The sequence below is a fragment of the Salvelinus fontinalis genome, chromosome 6, assembly GCF_029448725.1.
Source record: "Salvelinus fontinalis isolate EN_2023a chromosome 6, ASM2944872v1, whole genome shotgun sequence".
Taxonomy (NCBI): Eukaryota; Metazoa; Chordata; class Actinopteri; order Salmoniformes; family Salmonidae; genus Salvelinus; species Salvelinus fontinalis.
In genome coordinates, this window is record NC_074670.1 from 17,755,648 (window position 1) to 17,774,304 (window position 18,657).

The window sequence follows — 18,657 nt, forward strand, 5'->3', positions numbered from 1 at the left end:
GTGGCGGATGTGTTAATTCCTACAATTACCACCTGGGGGCGGCCCGTCAGGAAGTCCAGTTGCAGAGGGAGGTGTTTAGTCCCAGGGTCCTTCATCTTCTGCTGGGTATTTCATACAGGCCACTGTAACCACTGCACGCTTCAGTCAGACACACAATGTGGCATCAGTGAGAACCTGTAGCTAGGGCCACTGAACGAACAGAGACATATTCTGACAAGTGCTTTTAAAGTTCTTGAAACTGGTGGGTACGCACGAACGCACGAACGAACGCACGCGCACACGCACGGTCCGGGTCACATATTATGTCTTGTGCTTAACATGCACAATGGAACCCATGCCATTCATCAGTGTCAATGTTAATGTACTGTAGTGTAACCATTACACAGTGTCCCCTCCCTCTGACTGCCACCCTACACCCCTTCTCTCTCCCTCCCGCCCTCCCTCGCTTTCTCCTTTATAACCCATCACTCCCATCTCACCATTCTCACTCTTTCTTTCGGTCTTTTACGGGACTGGACACACATTTGTTTTCTTAACAAGGGGAAGCAACCAAGGGACAAACAGCAGAGAGGAAAAATGCTTTTTTACATATTTACCTACCAAACTTTTAGGGTCTTTTTTGGATGTTGAGTTTCCCTCACTTTTGTCCTTTGTGTTATAATATTAGTCTCTTTCTCGCTCTCAAAAATTTTATAGAGAGAGAGATAGATAGAGAAACGGGAAACAGACAAACAAAAAGTGTCATAATTTTAATCACTGTCTGCCAAATCATTCTAAAAAGTCATTTGATTTGGTCCAGAACGATACTATTTGGATTTGACCATTTTTATTTTCCTAACTGAGTTTGTTTAGACGTGTACCTGGATAACCTGACATGACAATACCTTCCTATAGGCATGTCTCTGCTATTACAGAGGTGCAAATTGTTCATTTATAAGATTGATACCGTTCACTAAGAAATTTGATTTCATTTTCAATCTGGTCAGACGCATTTCCAAAGAGAAAAACTACTGGACAGTGCTGGACATGAACTGGTAAGAACCCACGTTTATTACTAAGCTGTACTCACCCAGAGAACTTGTTATGTATTATACATAGCATTTTTCAAAGAAAATGAAATAGCTCCCTCATCTACAGTCTTGATCACAGACCTGATGGTTGTGAATAAGTTGTAAGAGGGAGAGATGAGCTTCTCCGACAGAACACATTACTTAACTAACCAGGTCGTCCTTCTCCTATCTGCAGATATGAGGGGATCATCCCCAAGCTCGGAACCAGAAACATAGAACTAACTGACACACTGACGGACAACGAGGCATAACCGTGGAAACGGGCAGACTGCCGCCCAAGTACACTCCCTGACCCACGGAGACGGACAGACAGACAGTCTGATGCCAACTGTCTCCTCTGTCAATCTCACGGCACAACTCCTCCTGCTGTTGCTATGGGCAACCCACCCGACCATGGCAACCAACTGGCTGTAAGTCTGGCGTTCCGGGCGGAAGAGAAAGAGAGAGTTTGTTTGTCATGCTATAACTTTTAAAAGATGGTGACGTGCCTCTAAATCTCTTTCTGTCGCTCCCCTTTCACTCTTTGTCTCTCCCTTGCTGACCTTTTCTCTCTTGTCCTCTCTCTCTCCCTCCCTTCACTGTGTCTTCTCTGTCTCTTTGGTCTGCTGGTCTTTCTCTTGTCCTCTCTCTCCCTCCCTTCACTGTATCTTCTCTGTCCCTTTGATCTGCTGGTCTTTCTCTTGTCCTCTCTCTCTTTCTCCCTTCACTGTGTCTTCTCTGTCCCTTTGGTCTGCTGGTCTTTCTCTTGTCCTCTCTCTCTTTCTCCCTCCCTTCACTGTGTCTTCTCTGTCCCTTTGATCTGCTGGTCTTTCTCTTGTCCTCTCTCTCTTTCTCCCTTCACTGTGTCTTCTCTGTCCCTTTGATCTGCTGGTCTTTCTCTTGTCCTCTCTCTCTCTCTCTCCCTTCACTCTGTCTTCTCTGTCCCTTTGGTCTGCTGGTCTTTCTCTTGTCCTCTCTCTCTCCCTTCACTCTGTCTTATCTGTCCCTTTGGTCTGCTGGTCTTTCTCTTGTCCTCTCTCTCCCTCCTTCACTGTGTCTTCTCTGTCCATTTGGTCTGCTGGTCTTTCTCTTGTCCCCTCTCTCTCTCCCTTCACTGTGTCTTCTCTGTCCCTTTGGTCTGCTGGTCTTTCTCTTGTCCTCTCTCTCTCTCCCTTCACTGTGTCTTCTCTGTGCCTTTGGTCTGCCGGTCTTTCTCTTGTCCTCTCTCTCTCTCCCTTCACTGTGTCTTCTCTGTGCCTTTGGTCTGCCGGTCTTTCTCTTGTCCTCTCTCTCTCTCCCTTCACTGTGTCTTCTCTGTGCCTTTGGTCTGCCGGTCTTTCTCTTGTCCTCTCTCTCTCTCCCTCCTTCACTGTGTCTTCTCTGTCTCTTTGGTCTGCTGGTCTTTCTCTTGTCCTCTCTCTCCCTCCCTTCACTGTATCTTCTCTGTCCCTTTGATCTGCTGGTCTTTCTCTTGTCCTCTCTCTCTTTCTCCCTTCACTGTGTCTTCTCTGTCCCTTTGGTCTGCTGGTCTTTCTCTTGTCCTCTCTCTCTCCCTCCCTTCACTGTGTCTTCTCTGTCTCTTTGGTCTGCTGGTCTTTCTCTTGTCCTCTCTCTCCCTCCCTTCACTGTATCTTCTCTGTCCCTTTGATCTGCTGGTCTTTCTCTTGTCCTCTCTCTCTTTCTCCCTTCACTGTGTCTTCTCTGTCCCTTTGATCTGCTGGTCTTTCTCTTGTCCTCTCTCTCTTTCTCCCTTCACTGTGTCTTCTCTGTCTCTTTGGTCTGCTGGTCTTTCTCTTGTCCACTCTCTCTCTCCCTTCACTCTGTCTTCTCTGTCCCTTTGATCTGCTGGTCTTTCTCTTGTCCTCTCTCTCTTTCTCCCTTCACTGTGTCTTCTCTGTCTCTTTGGTCTGCTGGTCTTTCTCTTGTCCTCTCTCTCTCTCCCTTCACTGTGTCTTCTCTGTCCCTTTGGTCTGCCGGTCTTTCTCTTGTCCTCTCTCTCTCTCCCTTCACTGTGTCTTCTCTGTGCCTTTGGTCTGCCGGTCTTTCTCTTGTCCTCTCTCTCTCTCCCTTCACTGTGTCTTCTCTGTGCCTTTGGTATGCTGGTCTTTCTCTTGTCCTCTCTCTCTCTCCCTTCACTGTGTCTTCTCTGTGCCTTTGGTCTGCTGGTCTTTCTCTTGTCCTCTCTCTCTCTCCTTCACTGTGTCTTCTCTGTCTCTTTGGTCTGCTGGTCTTTCTCTTGTCCTCTCTCTCTCTCTCTTCACTGTGTCTTCTCTGTGCCTTTGGTCTGCTGGTCTTTCTCTTGTCCTCTCTCTCTCTCCCTTCACTGTGTCTTCTCTGTGCCTTTGGTCTGCTGGTCTTTCTCTTGTCCTCTCTCTCTCTCCCTTTACTGTGTCTTCTCTGTCCCTTTGGTCTGCTGGTCTTTCTCTTGTCCTCTCTCTCTCTCCCTTCACTGTGTCTTCTCTGTCCCTTTGGTCTGCTGGTCTTTCTCTTGTCCTCTCTCTCCCTCCCTTCACTCTGTCTTCTCTGTGCCTTTGGTCTGCTGGTCTTTCTCTTGTTCTCTCTCTCTCCCTTCACTGTGTCTTCTCTGTCCCTTTTGTCTGCTGGTCTTTCTCTTGTCCTCTCTCTCTCCCTCCTTCACTGTGTCTTCTCTGTCCCTTTTGTCTGCTGGTCTTTCTCTTGTTCTCTCTCTCTCCCTTCTTCACTGTGTCTTCTCTGTCCCTTTTGTCTGCCGGTCTTTTTCTTGTCCTCTCTCTCTCTCTCCCTCCCTTCACTCTGTCTTCTCTGTCCCTTTTGTCTGCCGGTCTTTCTCTTGTCCTCTCTCTCCCTTCCTTCACTCTGTCTTCTCTGTCCCTTTTGTCTGCCGGTCTTTCTCCATCCTTCTCTTTCTCTCTCTGAAACCCTGTTCCCTGTGTTCACTCCTCTTTCACCCATCATTGGCTCTTTCGCCCCTTCTCTTCCTCTCCCTCTATCCTTATCCTCTATCTCACCCCTTCTCGCCATTTACCCCCTCGCTCTCCCTCAATCCCCATTTCCCCCACTTTCTCTTCCTCTATCTCCCCCTCTGCCCCTCCCCTCTCTTTCTCTCTCTCAGCTCCCTGGCGAGGATGCCGCGCTCGCGGCCCGTGTCGGGTGCTGCCCCCTGTGGGCGGCTGAGGGGACTGTCCGTGGGGCAGGTGGGGGTGTGCAGGGCGCGGGGAGAAGTCATGGAGTCTGTGCGCAAGGCAGCCGAGATGGTCATAGAGGAGGTATGAGCCTGGGGCAGAACTGTCATCGGTTGTGTTACAAAAGTAGTAAAGTCCATGTGGAAGAGTTTTTTTAAGATCAGCCATTTGTATTTATTATTATTATGGATCATATTCTTCTTCCTCTTTAACCAGCATCATTAACATCCCCCTCATCTGTACTCAGTAAAGTATTAAACAATTGCACCAGTTTGACCAAAGTTTACTCTCCTCAGCACCTATGTAAAATGTCTATCTGCCTGTCTATATGAACCCCGAACCCTTGGTCTCAATGGCTTGGCTGTTGGTCGGATCAGTGCCAGCACCAGTTTCGTAATCGGCGTTGGAACTGCTCCACCACCCCGCGTGGAGTCAACGTGTTCGGTAGAGTCATGAGCCAAGGTGAGGACAGCAGGGCCTCTCTAGTTACTAGTGGAACTCTGTGGTTGTACCACAGTCATTAACATGCTGGTAACATGCTGGCCGTTGATTCCACATGGCTGAAGTCCGAAGGACTAAGGACATGTGATGACATGGTAAATTAGTCAATTGCTGTCTTGAACTCTTCTAAAAACCAGGCACGCGTGAGGCGGCTTTTGTGCACGCCCTGTCCTCGGCGGCGGTGGCGGTTGCAGTGACGCGAGGCTGCAGCCGGGGGGAGCTAGAGCGGTGTGGCTGCGACAGGAAGGTCAGAGGGGTCAGTCCCGAGGGTGAGTCTGGGGTGTGGGCCTCTGATCCTCTGTCTACGCTTGTGTCTAGACATCGGTCAATATGTCTGTCTCTCTTGCTGTCTGTCATTTAAACTTTGTCTCTATTGTCTTGAAATACATAATTGGAAAATGTGCAGATGCTATCAACATCTTTCTTTCTTTCCCGCAGGTTTCCAGTGGTCTGGGTGCAGTGATAACCTTTCCTATGGTGTGGCCTTCTCCCAGACCTTCGTGGATGAGACAGAGCGTGCCAAGGGGATGTCGGCAGGGCGACCCCTCATGAATGTCCATAACCACGAGGCTGGACGGAAGGTTGGTGGCGGTGGAGCACTCTGCTGACATCATCAATCTTCACTTCTATCATCTTTTTTTCTTCGTTTCCTTTGACTTCCTGATCGTTCTTTTACATTCCTCCATCCCCAGGCTATCCTCCATAACATGCAGGTGGAGTGTAAGTGTCATGGTGTCTCGGGATCCTGTGAGCTGAGGACCTGCTGGAAAGTCATGCCCCCATTTCGGCGCGTCGGCGCCGTGCTGAAGGAACGCTTTGATGGAGCCACAGAGGTACAGCCAAATATTTGGGATATCATCTTCATTATTCATTTAATAGGTGACAAACCATTGGAAATTAGTGTTTTTTACTGCTTCCAGTCTTTTCAAAATCTCTAACATTCAACAAATACCCCCACTCACCCAGGTGCGTCTGTCCCGTATCGGCTCCAGGACAGCCCTGCTGCCCCGGGACCCCCAGGTCAAACCTCCCGCCGCCAGGGATCTGGTGTACCTCGCTGTCTCGCCAGACTTCTGCCATCTCGACCCCAACAATGGGATCCCCGGGACGGCCGGCCGACGCTGTAACGGTGAGATTCGGTCACATCAGAAGCACTGGGATAAAGCATTTACGTTTTATTAGGTGATCAGGCTGTTTTGTATGTTCACATCCTTATTTCCTTTCCTCTACCTCGTCTCCATCCTCCCCTCCCAGGCACCTCCCGGCTGGCCCCAGATGGCTGTGAGCTGGTGTGTTGTGGGCCAGGGTACCGGGCAGGCCGGGCCGAGGTGGTGCAGCGCTGCTCCTGTAAGTTCTCCTGGTGCTGCTCGGTCCGCTGCCAGCAGTGCAAGAACACAGTGATGATCCACACCTGCCGAGAGTGAACCCAGTCTACGCAGAACCCAGAGCACTGAGAAGACACGCAAGAACCTTACACCTGTCCAGACACTCTAGAACACAGCCCAGACACAACACTGTCCAGACACTCTAGAACACAACACTACCCAGACACTCTAAAACACAACACTACCCAGACATTCTGGAACACTACAATGACCAGACCAGTGGAGGCTGCTGAGGGGAGGACGGTTCATAATAATGGCTGGACCGAAGTAAATGGAATGGCATGTGTTTGATGTATTTTATACTAGTCCACTTATTCCGCTCCAGCCATTACCACGAGCCTGTCCTCCCCAATTCAGGTGCCACCAACCTCCTGTGGACCAGACACTCTAGAACCAGGGTTCCCAACCTAGGAGGCGCCAATGTTTCTTTGGGGGGGACAGGACCTTCCTTGACTTAAGGGGTAATTATTTATTTTTTGTTTACACCTAAAACAATGCATAAATCTGTGATGCTTTAGGCTAGAAACAAGGGGTAAAATTCCCGAGGAAGATGCGACTCTGGGAATATCTTTAGTTTGTCTCTATGACATTCAGAATCTGAGTTATGACCTAAAGTCAAGGAGTCAAAGAAATTGGACTTTGCTTGTAAGTAATCTTATACAATGTGTGACTCTGTTGCTATCAATTGATCTATTCACTTTCTGTAAATGAGAATAGCTATAATTAAATTGAGGTTCATATACATGTAAAAAAAAAACATATTTGGTAGCGGAATAACATTTTGGAAAATCGGGTCAAGACTTTATTTTCCTTATCCAATATTATTATAACCATTAAAGAGCCTACCTAAAATCCTAGGTCCCTGAAATTAAACAAAGTTACATTTTTCAAATGTGAAAAGTGGGGCCCTGGGGGAAAGGTTGGGAACCGCTGCTGTAGAACACTGCCCAGACATTGTAGAACAACACTTTGATGACATGTTCTACAAAACAGACCTGACATACACTTTAAGACTCTGGCAAGAACCGTGTGGATAGTATAAGCCAGTGCATTATGAGAGTGAGGACCTACGCATGACAAAAACCTCTGCAAGGGAAGGCAGAAAGGGTGGAATGACCTCTCCCATTACCTCTAATGCCAGAAAGTAGAGAGATATACTAACAAGCATGGAAGGAAGGAAACTCACTGCATAGAGCAATATTCACACTCCCATGGAACATATTACACTCATGATGTACTCTTTCAACCTAAAAGGAACTATAACGCAGCATTGCAAGTCAGCATCCTACACTGTGTAGGTGATTGTCTAGATCATAATGGCACACAGCCTACATCGAGCACACACACGCACAATTAACTTAAACTGACAAAGCATTTAAAGCCGAAATTAACCACTAACAGGGAAATTATTACAGCTCTTTTCTTAAAATTGTTTTGATGTCAGTGTAGTAGGTAGTTGCAGTCTTTATACATTTACTGTATGAGTCTTGTGCCCCTATTCTTTTATTTATTTGTGCATCAATCATCCTGTGGCCCCTCCTCCTACCCCTCAGATTCCACCAGTAAGAATACCTGTCCTCTCCGACTAGTCCATCTACATCCATGTTGCTTTAGTCCAACGCTGCTGTGAAAGAATTGTGATGCATGTTGCTAGTGTTCTGCAGTCGACTTGATCAAATAAACTTGTTTTGACTACAGTTTATTCTATGATGTGTGCTGTATACGTCACGTGAAACATATAGAAGAATAAGAATCACACACTAACTCAATGACCAACTGTGTCAGTTAAACTATTTTATTACAAACATTCTGCAATTACAAACATCCAGAAGTTGACTAGGAAAAGGTTATAATCTCACCATCATTGTTTTTTTCAAGATTAAGATCAGCTATTCAAAATACTACAGCTTAATGTGTTATACTATCAACCAATCACAATCAAGTTGGTAGTCAAGCAAATAACTTTTTTTATTACGCACCAAAAAAATAATATACGCTAAGAATTTCCCCAAAGAAAATCATAAAATGAATACATCGTACAGGACACAAAAAGAGATAAAAAATAATATAAATTCAGTTCTCTGTGTCGCCTGCAGAAGACAGTAAAATCTGAGGCGAAAATGCACTTGGTGTGTCCCAAAAGGAAAAGTGACCATTCTAGCATGCTAGCCTGGTCGGGAGTGGAAACAAATCTTGTGTTCTCCCCCTCCCTCCTCAAAGTAGCAACAAAAGAAAAGAATGTCAATTAAGTGTTTCCCCAAGGTATTTATTTCATTTAAGCGAGGCACAAAGGCAGGTAGGAGAGCCCGCCCCACAGAAGTAATGTTAGGGTAAACACTGCAGATGTCTAAAGTGTATCTGGAGAAGGAGACTAGATGAAAGTTCTGTTGATTCCTTCCCCTCTTGTATTCTTTACTTGAAAGACCAAATCGCTCTCCTCTCCTTTTTTCAATACATATTAAGAAGGCACAGTGCATGAATGTATTGGAGTCTCGATGTCATTTCATCTCCTTCCTTTTCACTCTTTTTTGTCCTTTTTCAAGCTGTTGATCTGCTTCTCTTATTTGTAACCAACTCGCCCATTCTTAGCCCTGCCCCTCTACCGCTCCCTCTCTCCTCCTCCCTTTATAGCAGGACACAGCGTTTCTTGGGTTTAGTCTCAGGAGGTTCCAAAGCTGCCAGGATGGCCTCGTCAAACACGTTCTTCAGCCCCCTCTGAGAGAGAGAGAGAGGAGAGAGGGAGTTTGCATTGACTTTTCATGGTTTATAAATGTATTCAAACCTATTTTGTGAAGTACAGCAATGTTTCAGCCACCATGGGTCCTTATCAGCTCTTTTTCCCTCTAACAATGTAACATCATCATAATCCTTGGCCTCTTACCTGCGTGAGGGCGGAGCACTCCACATATTTGACGGCCCGGAGGTCCCGGGCCAGCTTGTCTCCGCTCTCAGGGGACAGGGGGCGCTGTTTGTTCTTGGCCAGCTTCTCCACAGTGTTGCTATCGTCCCTCAGATCCACCTGGGTGCCCACCAACAGAAAGGGTGTACGAGGACAGTGATGGGAAATCTCTGGAACCCACTACAGGGGTCAAAGGATACACAGAGGTCAGAGTGTGTACAGAATCAGTTCATATGCTCAATTCAAAATCATTTTTACATGTTAGTCATTCAGCAGACACTCTTATCCAGAGCGACTTACAGTTAGTGCATTCATCTTAAGATAGCATGGTGAGACAACTACATACCCCAGTTGTAGTAAGTACATTTTTCAGCAAAGTGAGTGCTAGTAGTACATGCTCTTATTTTTTTTTACCCTGAGCTAGCCCCTAGCCATTCTGTTTGCAGATATCAACAGAGATAGATGTAAGCCAGGAATGGGCAACTGGAGGGCCGCGGATAAATTTCCCAAAATGTGTTTTAAAAAAACAAAACAATTTGGAACTCATACGGGGTCTCAACTTACAATAGTATAATACAATTTGCAATTTTTAAATGTGGTTGTGAATCAGGAGTTTCTTGTGTTATGTTAGTCACTGACAGTCACTTAATTAGCCATGTCAGCTAAGATTTTTTAGATTGGTAAGTTAGTCTAGCCATCTAAACTTGTAGTAATCATGGTCGACCGGGAGGCCCCCATTCATTTTGCAAACATTTCTCTCTACACTACGGCAGCGTGTAGAATTTAAGAACCTTTGCTGTAAAACTACACATTTTTCTCTCCACCCTATGGCAAAATTTGTAGAATTGCATGAAATGTTCTAAAATTGTAAAATCTTCTCTCCGCCCCATGGCAAAATGTATAGAATTGAAGCAAACTTACTTTAATACTGCAACATTTTCTCTACACTCCATGGCAAAATGTGTAGAATTGCAGGAACTTAACTAAAACTTCAATTTTTCGCTCGCAAGAAAACTTAGGGCCCCCGAAAGGCTATGGCCGGCTCTTAGGTCGGTTCTGACTGCATGTGTGGGAATGGATGTGGGTACACAGACCCGTGTGCCACTGCGGCCCCATCAATGTTGCCCATTCCTGATGTAAGCAATATGAGGAGGACTTCACCTAGCCTTCCAATGGGCTTTGGGAGATCTTCTGCCATAACAGAAGGTGAAGAGGCTAAGGAAAGGGTTCAGACCGTCATCTAGAAGTTTCTCTATGGGTAATAATACAAGGTAAAAAGTTGAGGTGTGTCGACTCAGAGACCAACACTGACCTTCTCTCGGACGTTCTCAAAGGATGAGGGTGAGACGCAGGAGAAACAGACGAGGAAGACATCCGTCTGCGGGTAGCTGAGAGGTCGCAGCCTATCGTAATCCTCCTGACCTGAGACGACCAACCAGAGGGAGAGAACGCGGTGACAATGAAACTAATGTGATATTGAACGATTCAACTGGTTGAGTTGCGTTTACAAGAAATCATATGTTCTCAAGAATGAACAAAGGCAGACTAGGATTTAGTTGTAGCACACAGACTGCTTAAAAGGATATATAGACAAAAGCATAAATTGACAGACAGAGACAGATTACCTGCGGTGTCGAAAAGCCCAAGTGTGTAGGGTTCCCCTCCGATCATCACCGTCACTGCATAATTATCAAACACCTGCACACGTGAGACACACAAAATAATGAGTAAAATAGTTCAAGGGATGTTACCCATCAAAAATTATTTAATGAAGCAAATGTAAAACCAATAAGATAAACGTTTTAAAAATAAAAAAGGGTTCAAATCAAACATTACCCCAACTGGCTGGTTATGGTGTTAAAGCCCATTCTACCCTCCCACTCAGCTCTCTGGACATCACCCCACTGACCTCCACAGTGTTTAGGGTGTGACTTGTCTGACCCTACTTACACCCTCCCCTGCCCACCTCTTACCGTAGGCACGTATTCTGAGGGGAACTTGTTGGTTGTGTAGGAGATAAGTAGACAGGTCTTTCCTACAGCTCCGTCCCCCACCACTACACACTTTATTGTCTGCATCTACTCATAGAGAGAAAAAGAGAGAGACAGACATAACAAAGTAGAGTTACTATCTCATGAAGGACATATTTAGACCTTGCTTGTGACTCCACAAACTAAAAACAACAAAACAACTGCACCCCGATTAGCAATAACACTGTCTGCCTGGCCTGCAGTCTATTGATGTACATTCAGGCCATGTACATGGTGTGTTAGGCTAATGATCAAAACAAGGGCATCTATTGATCATCAAACCACAAACAATGGAAACATGTTCATTGTGGGGAGGAAGAACTTCTACTAGTCAACGGAAGGAGGTAGAGAGACAGGTAAACAGACAGGGGTCCAGACAAATCAAAATATGCTTGGACTACCCCAAAAAATGTGTCTCTGTGACACACTTGGTTTTATGTAATAAAAAGTTATTTCCAGTTACTGCTAGACAACGTCCGCATACTTGCATAGCAAAGACATGACAGGGAAGCGACATGATGTACAGTCATGACTACTTGTTGCGTTTTGCCTGATTTAAGATTCTAATTTCAAATCGTTACTTCTGCTGAATAATTAGATTAACACATTAGTAAAGGCTACTCTATAGCTATCTGCTTTTAGCAACGCTAGTATTCCACACTTGTGACGCTGGGAATTATCTTGCAAAAAAATGCGATAGTCCACCGGAAGACAGAGGTTAAATAACATTATTTTAAACTTACTCTGCCGATTGTCCTTAGGGTTAGTCCTTATGCTGGGGGTAATTGAGATAAAACATCCACTAGAACATACATTAAAATTGTAGACCCACTTTCTCTCCGCTTACTTCATGTCAAAATAAAAGTCATGCACGTGTGCCATACATGCACAAAAAAAGCAAGATCTTGTTGGGGATTTTTATTTTGACATGATGTATGCAGAGAGAAACTGACCTCGCTGAGGAACGACATGGGTCTACAACAGACCCACGTTTGGAAATGCTGATTAATTATACGTTCGAATAGATGTTTTTTTTGTTCACTTACAAATTCAACCCTGCATAAGGATCAAGCCTACAGACAATCGATAGAGTAAATTGAAATTAATTGTATAACTTCTGGCGAACTAGGCGGGTTTTTTACAAGCTAATTCCCAGCAACGCTAGTGTGTAAATGCTAGCGTTGCTAAAAGCAGCTAGTCTATACCTAAACATGTGAAAGGAAATGGCATCTCTTATTATGAATAAATAATCGGCTCTACCGTTATGGCTTAACTAACTTCCGCAGACAGCAAGTGAACTGGACTGCGGGGCACCGGACATAGGCTGCGTTTAGACAGGCTGACTAATTCTGATCTTTAGATCAATCAGATCAGCAATGGAAAAAATAAAATCTGATGTGACTGGTCAAACGACCAATTAGTATAGGAAAGAGTGGACCTGCTTGTCTAAATGCACCCATATTTCCCAGAAAAAAAATGCAAGGACCGCAAGCATGCCATTGCATAGCTACAGATTGTTACACCAGATAATGCGATTTAACCAGATGTTGGGGATTCATTACTGGGAGTTAGTTACAGGTTAGGTACTGTTTGGCGTAGCACAGAGAAATTTCGACCAACCTTAATTTGGCAACACTAAGATGGCGCCGTACACATTAACTGAGCATTTTCTAAATTCAAACGCACTACCTGCAACTGGACACAGACATTTTAGAATATACATGTTTGGCCGAATTGACAACGAAGTTTGTAAAGGTTATATCACTAAGGTTGGTCAAATTCTCTGTGTTACCGTTACACCATACAGTAACCTGTAACTCCCAGTAATGGATACCAACAATATTTGGTTTCACACATTATCTGGTGTAACAATCTGTAGCTAGCCATTAAAGCCTCAGTCAGTCTAAAAATGAATGAAAGTTAAACCTTACAATTTGTTCTACACTGTATGAAGTGTCAGGCAAAATTGAACAATACTTTCATAACAAACGTTAGCTACCGGCTACTCGGGAGACATTAACGTGAAGCATATAACTAGCCAGATACTTTTGGGTAAAGTTAGATTGTCATAAAACATTGCCGATAGTTGGTTATTTTGTACAGTCCGCATATCATGAAAGTTTTCAAAGTTATGACAATGTGGGTTGGCTGGCAGGCATTGCCCCTCGGTTAGCCTGTGATTGCTAATTTCCTAAAAAGTCGCTTATGGTCGTTAACAATTCAACGTTTCTTACGTGAGTAGGCACTAATATATAACGATGGCTTAATCTATACTACAACTGTCTTCACATTTATTCAACTAAAACAAATTCATTATTCCCGTTTTCAGAAAAGTACTCACCGTTTTCTCCGGCAATTAGGCGTTGGTTACATCCGGGTTTGAGTGAAGATTTTTTTCTTTTCCCCCACGTCCTTGTGACAGTACTGCCACCTACCGACAATAAATACAATAAAATCAAATTGTATGGTCGCATACACATATTTAGCAGATGTTATTGCGGGTGAAGCGAAATGCTTGTGTTCCTAGCTCCAACAGTGCAGTAGTATCCAACAATTCACAACAATACACACAATCTAAAAGTAAAATAATGGAATTATATAAATATTAGGACGAGCAATGCCAGAGTGACATTGACTAGAATACAGTACAATACATACATATGAAATGAGTAGAACAATATTCTAAACATTAATAAAGTGTACTGTGTTCCATTATCACAGTGACCAGGGATTCCATGTCTATGTACATAAGGCAGCAGCCTCTAAGGTGCAGGATTGCGTGACCGGGTGGTAGCCGGCATCTAGCCAGTAGTATGTATGACAGTGACTTGTAAACATAATATCAACAACAAATAAATCAACTTCATAAACGTGACTTAATCCAATGGGTGGAATGGACTGGAGTGAAAACTGAACCCCACGAGGATAGCAGTACAGTGGAAATGCACACCATCTAAAATCCTCAAAAAAGTACTACAGCTGCACCATTGAGAGCATCTCGACTGGCTACATCACTGCTTGGTATGGCAACAGCACCACCCTCGATTGCATGGCGGTTCAGTACATCACTGGGGCCGAGCTCCTTGCTATACAGGACCTCTATATCAGCCGGTGTGAAAGGAAGGGCAATGAAATCGTTAGACTTGAGCCACCTAAGCTATAGACCTTTCTCTCTGCTTCCGCACGGTAAGTGGTACCAGTGCATCATGTCTGAAACCAACAAGCTCCTAAACAGCTTCCATCTCCGAGCCATAAGACTGCTAAATACAGTTGAAGTCGGAAGTTTACATACACTTAGTTTGGAGTCATTAAAACTCGTTTTTCAACCACTCCACAAATTTCTTGTTAACAAACTATAGTTTGGGCAAGTCGGTTAGGACATGTAATTTGTGCATGACACAAGTAATTTTTACAACATTTGTTTACAGATGGATTATTTAACTTATATTTCACTGTATCTAAATTCCAGTGGGCCAGAAGTTTACATACATTAAGTTGACTGTGCCTTTAAACAGCTTGGAAAATTCCAGAAAATGATGTCATGGTTTTAGAAGCTTCTGATAGGCTAATTGACATAATTTGAGTCAATTGGAGGTATACTTGTGGATGTATTTCAAGGCCTACCTTTAAACTCAGTGTCTCTTTGCTTGAAATCATGGGAAAATCAAAATAAATCAGCCAAGAAATTGTAGCTCTCCACAAGTCTGGTTCATCCTTGGGAGCAATTTCCAAACGCCTGAAGGTACCACTTTCATCTGTACAAACAATAGTACGCAAGTATAAACAGCATGGGACCATGCAGCCGTCATACCGCTCAGGAAGGAGACACGTTCTGTCTCTAAGAGATTAACGTACTTTGGTGCGAAAAGTGCAAATCAATCCCGGAACAGCAAAGGACCTTGTGAAGATGCTGGAGGAAACAGGTACAAAAGTATCTATATCCACAGTAAAACGAGTCCTATATCAACATGACCTGAAAGACCGCTTAGCAAGGAAGAAGCCACTGCTCCAAAACCATCATAAAAAAGACAGACTACGGTTTGCAACTGCACATGGGGACAAAGATCGTACTTTTAGTCCTCTGGTCTGATGAAACAAAAATAGAACTGTTCGGCCACAATGACCATTGTTATGTTTGGAGGAAAAATGTTTGCAAGCCGAAGAACACCATCCTAACCGTGAAGCATGGGGGTGGCAGCATCATGTTGTGGGGGTGCTTTGCTGTAGGAGGGACTGATGCACTTCCCAAAATAGTTGGCATCATGAGGCAGGAAATTTATGTGGATATATTGAAGCAACATCTCAAATCAAATTTATTTATAAAGCCCTTCTTACATCAGCTAATATCTCAAAGTGCTGTACAGAAACCCAGCCTAAAACCCCAAACAGCAAGCAATGCAGATGTAGAAGCACGGTGGATAGGAAAAACTCCCTAGAAAAAACAGAACCTAGGAGGAAACCTAGAGATGAACCAGGCTATGAGGGGTGGCCAGCCCTCTTCTGGCTGTGCCGGGTGGAGATTATAACAGAACATGGACAAGATGTTCAAATGTTCATAGATGACTAACACGTTCAAATAATAATAATCACGTGGTTGTCAAGGGTGCAACAGGTTAGCACCTCAGGAGTAAATGTCAGTTGGCTTTTCGTAGCCGATCACATTGAGAGTATCTCTACCGCTCCTGCTGTCTCTAGAGAGTTGAAAACAGCAGGTCTGGGACAGGTAGCACGTTCGGTGAACAGGTCAGGGTTCCATAGCCGCAGGCAAAACAGTTGAAACTGGAGCAGCAGCACGGCCTGGTGGACTGGGTCAGCAAGGAGTCATCAGGCCAGGTAGTCCTGAGGCATGGTCCTCAGAGAGAGAGAGAGAGAAAGAAAGGAGAGAATTAGAGCGAGCATACTTAAATTCACACAGGACAACGGATAAGATAGGAGAAATACTCCAGATATAACAAACTGACCCTAGCCCCCCAACACATAAACTACTGCTGCATAAACTAAGACATCAGTCAGGAAGTTAATGTTTGGTCGCAAATGGTTCTTCCAAATGGACAATGACCCCAAGCATACTTCCAAAGTTGTGTCAAAATGGCTTAAGGACAGCAAAGTCAAGATATTGGTGTGGCCATCACAAAGCCCTGACTTCAATCCTATAGAAAATGTGTGGGCAGAACTGAAAAAGCGTGTGCGAGCAAGGAGGCCTATGAACCTGACTCAGTTACACCAGCTCTATCAGGAGGAATGGGCCAAAATTCACCCAACTTATTGTAGGAAGCTTGTGGAAGGATACCCGAACCGTTTGACCCAAGTTAAACAATTTAAAGGCAATGCTACCAAATACTAATTGAGTGTATGTAAACTTCTGACCCACTGCGAATGTGATGAAATAAATAAAAGCTGAAATAAATCATTCTCTACTATTATTCTGACATTTCACATACTTAAAATAAAGTGGTGATCCTAACTGACCTAAAATAGGGAATCTTTACTTGGATTAAATGTCAGGAATTGTGAAAAACTGAGTTTAAATGTATTTGGCTCAACTGTAGCTAACAGAATGGCTGCACGGACTATCTGAGTTGACCCTTGAATTTATTTTTTATTTTTTGCACAGTCACAGTATTCTACACACTCACTGACACTCCAACACACACATACTGTAACATGCACACACATTTATACTGACTTTAGACAGTCTTGATGCCTATTCACCTTACCCCTATACATACAGTCCATTCGGAAAGTATTCAGACACCTTCACTTTTCTATATTTTGTTACATTACAGCCTTATTATAAAATGGATAAATAAAATATGTTCCTCATCAATCTACACACAATATCCCATAATGAAAAAGCGAAAATAGGTTTTGATGAAAAATGAAAAAACAGAAATACATTATTTACATAAGTATTCAGACCCTTTGCTATGAGACTCATTTGAGCTCAGGTGCACCCTGTTTCCATTGATCATCTTTGAGATGCTTCTACAACTTGTAGTAAATTCAGTTTATTGGACATGAATTCGAAAGGCACACACCTGTCTATATAAGGTCCCACAGTTGACAGTGCATGTCAGAGCAAAAACCAAGCCATGGGGTCGAAGGAATTGTCCGTAGAGCTTTAAGACAAGATTGTGTCGAGGCTCAGATCTGGGGAAGGGTACCAAAACATTTCTGCAGCATTGAAGATCCCCAAAAACACAGTGGCCTCCATCATTCTTAAATGGAAGAAGTTTGGAACCACCAAGACTCTTCCTAGAGCTGGCTGCCCGGCAAAACAGAGCAATCGGGGATAAAGGCCTTGGTCAGGGAGGTGAACAAGAACCCGATGGTCACTCTGACAGAGCTCCAGAATTCCTCTGATGAAACCAAGATTGAACTCTTTGGCCTGAATGCCAAGCGTCACGTCTGGAGGAAACCTGGCACCATCCCTACGGTGAAGCATGGTGGTGGCAGCATCATACTGTGTGGACTTTTGTCAGCTGCAGGGACTGGGAGACTAGTCAGGATCGAGGAAAAGATGAACAGAGCAAAGTACAGAGATCCTTGATGAAAACCTGCCCCCGAGCACTCAGGACCTCAGACCTTCCAACAGGACGACAATCCTAAGCACACAGCCAAGACAACGCAGGAGTGGCTTCAGGACAAGTCTCTGAATGTCCTTGAGTGTCCCAGCCAGAGCCTGGACTTGAACCTGATCAAACATCTCTGGAGAGACCTGATTACCTGTTCAAGAGTCTTATGCCTTGGGGGTAAAAACTGTTGAGAAAACGTTTTGTCCTAGACTTGGCTCTCCGGTACCGCTTGCCATGCGGTAGTAGAGAGTACAGTCTATGACTCGGGTGGCTGGGGTCTTTGACAATTTTTAGGGCCTTCCTCTGACACCGCCTGGTGTAGAGGTCCTGGATGGCTCTAATCGCTGCCAAAGGTGCTTCAACATAGTACTGAGTAAAGGGTCTGAATACTTACGTAGTGTTTTATTTTATAATACATTTGCAAAAATGTCTTAACCTGTTTTTGCTTTGTTATTATGGTGTGTTTTGTGAAAATGTATATATATATATTTTTTTATCCATTTTAGAATAAGGCTGTAACGTCCCAAAATGTGGAAAAAGTCAAGGAGTCTGAATACTTTCGGAATGCACTGTGTCTACCTCTATCACTCCAGTAACCCTGCACATTGTAAATATGGTATTGGAACTGACTCTGTATATAGCTTATTACCTTGTGTTCTTATTTTCAGTTCTCATGTGTTTTTGTTCTAGCTTGTGTTATCTTTAGTGCTACTTTGATGTTGATTACTGCATTGTTGGGTTTGGAGCTGCAAGAATGCATTTCACTATACTTGTGCATGTGACATTCAAACTTAACTTCAAAAACATATTTGACAGTTGGCACAACTTTTGAGCATGCATGCATGCAACAGCAGTTTGATCCTCAATGCAAGGCCTGTAGAGAGCAGTGTTCTCACATTTCTGTAACTTCTGGCAATATTTTGATTCCTAAAGTTCTTTCTGAGTCTTTTTTTTAAATGTTCTGTTTTTACAGTCATATCAAGACTATGCTTTAGAAAAAAAGATAGTTGATGATGATTTTAAGCTCTATATAACTTATGTCACCCAGTGACATAAT

The 18,657-nt window shown here is 44.0% G+C and overlaps 2 protein-coding genes across 2 annotated transcripts; one reads left to right on the top strand and one right to left on the bottom strand.

Annotated features, from left to right (window-relative positions):
- Nucleotides 1–503: 503 nt before the first annotated feature.
- On the top strand, nucleotides 504–7,793 carry LOC129857227 (protein Wnt-4-like). The gene is made up of 9 exons (XM_055925265.1): nucleotides 504–1,034; nucleotides 1,246–1,480; nucleotides 4,141–4,294; nucleotides 4,588–4,672; nucleotides 4,849–4,980; nucleotides 5,150–5,292; nucleotides 5,404–5,544; nucleotides 5,678–5,840; nucleotides 5,966–7,793. Exons 2-9 carry the CDS (start codon nucleotides 1,392–1,394, stop codon nucleotides 6,133–6,135), a joined length of 1,077 nt encoding a protein of 358 aa, XP_055781240.1. The 5' UTR covers nucleotides 504–1,034; nucleotides 1,246–1,391; the 3' UTR covers nucleotides 6,136–7,793.
- An 82-nt stretch (nucleotides 7,794–7,875) lies between these two features.
- Nucleotides 7,876–13,454, bottom strand: LOC129857228 (cell division control protein 42 homolog). Its single transcript, XM_055925266.1, has 6 exons — nucleotides 13,367–13,454; nucleotides 10,969–11,073; nucleotides 10,621–10,693; nucleotides 10,308–10,417; nucleotides 8,978–9,175; nucleotides 7,876–8,811 (listed from the first exon to the last, which is right to left on the bottom strand). The coding sequence occupies exons 2-6, from the start codon at nucleotides 11,071–11,073 to the stop codon at nucleotides 8,722–8,724; spliced, it is 576 nt and encodes a 191-aa protein (XP_055781241.1). The 5' UTR covers nucleotides 13,367–13,454; the 3' UTR covers nucleotides 7,876–8,721.
- Nucleotides 13,455–18,657: the final 5,203 nt, after the last annotated feature.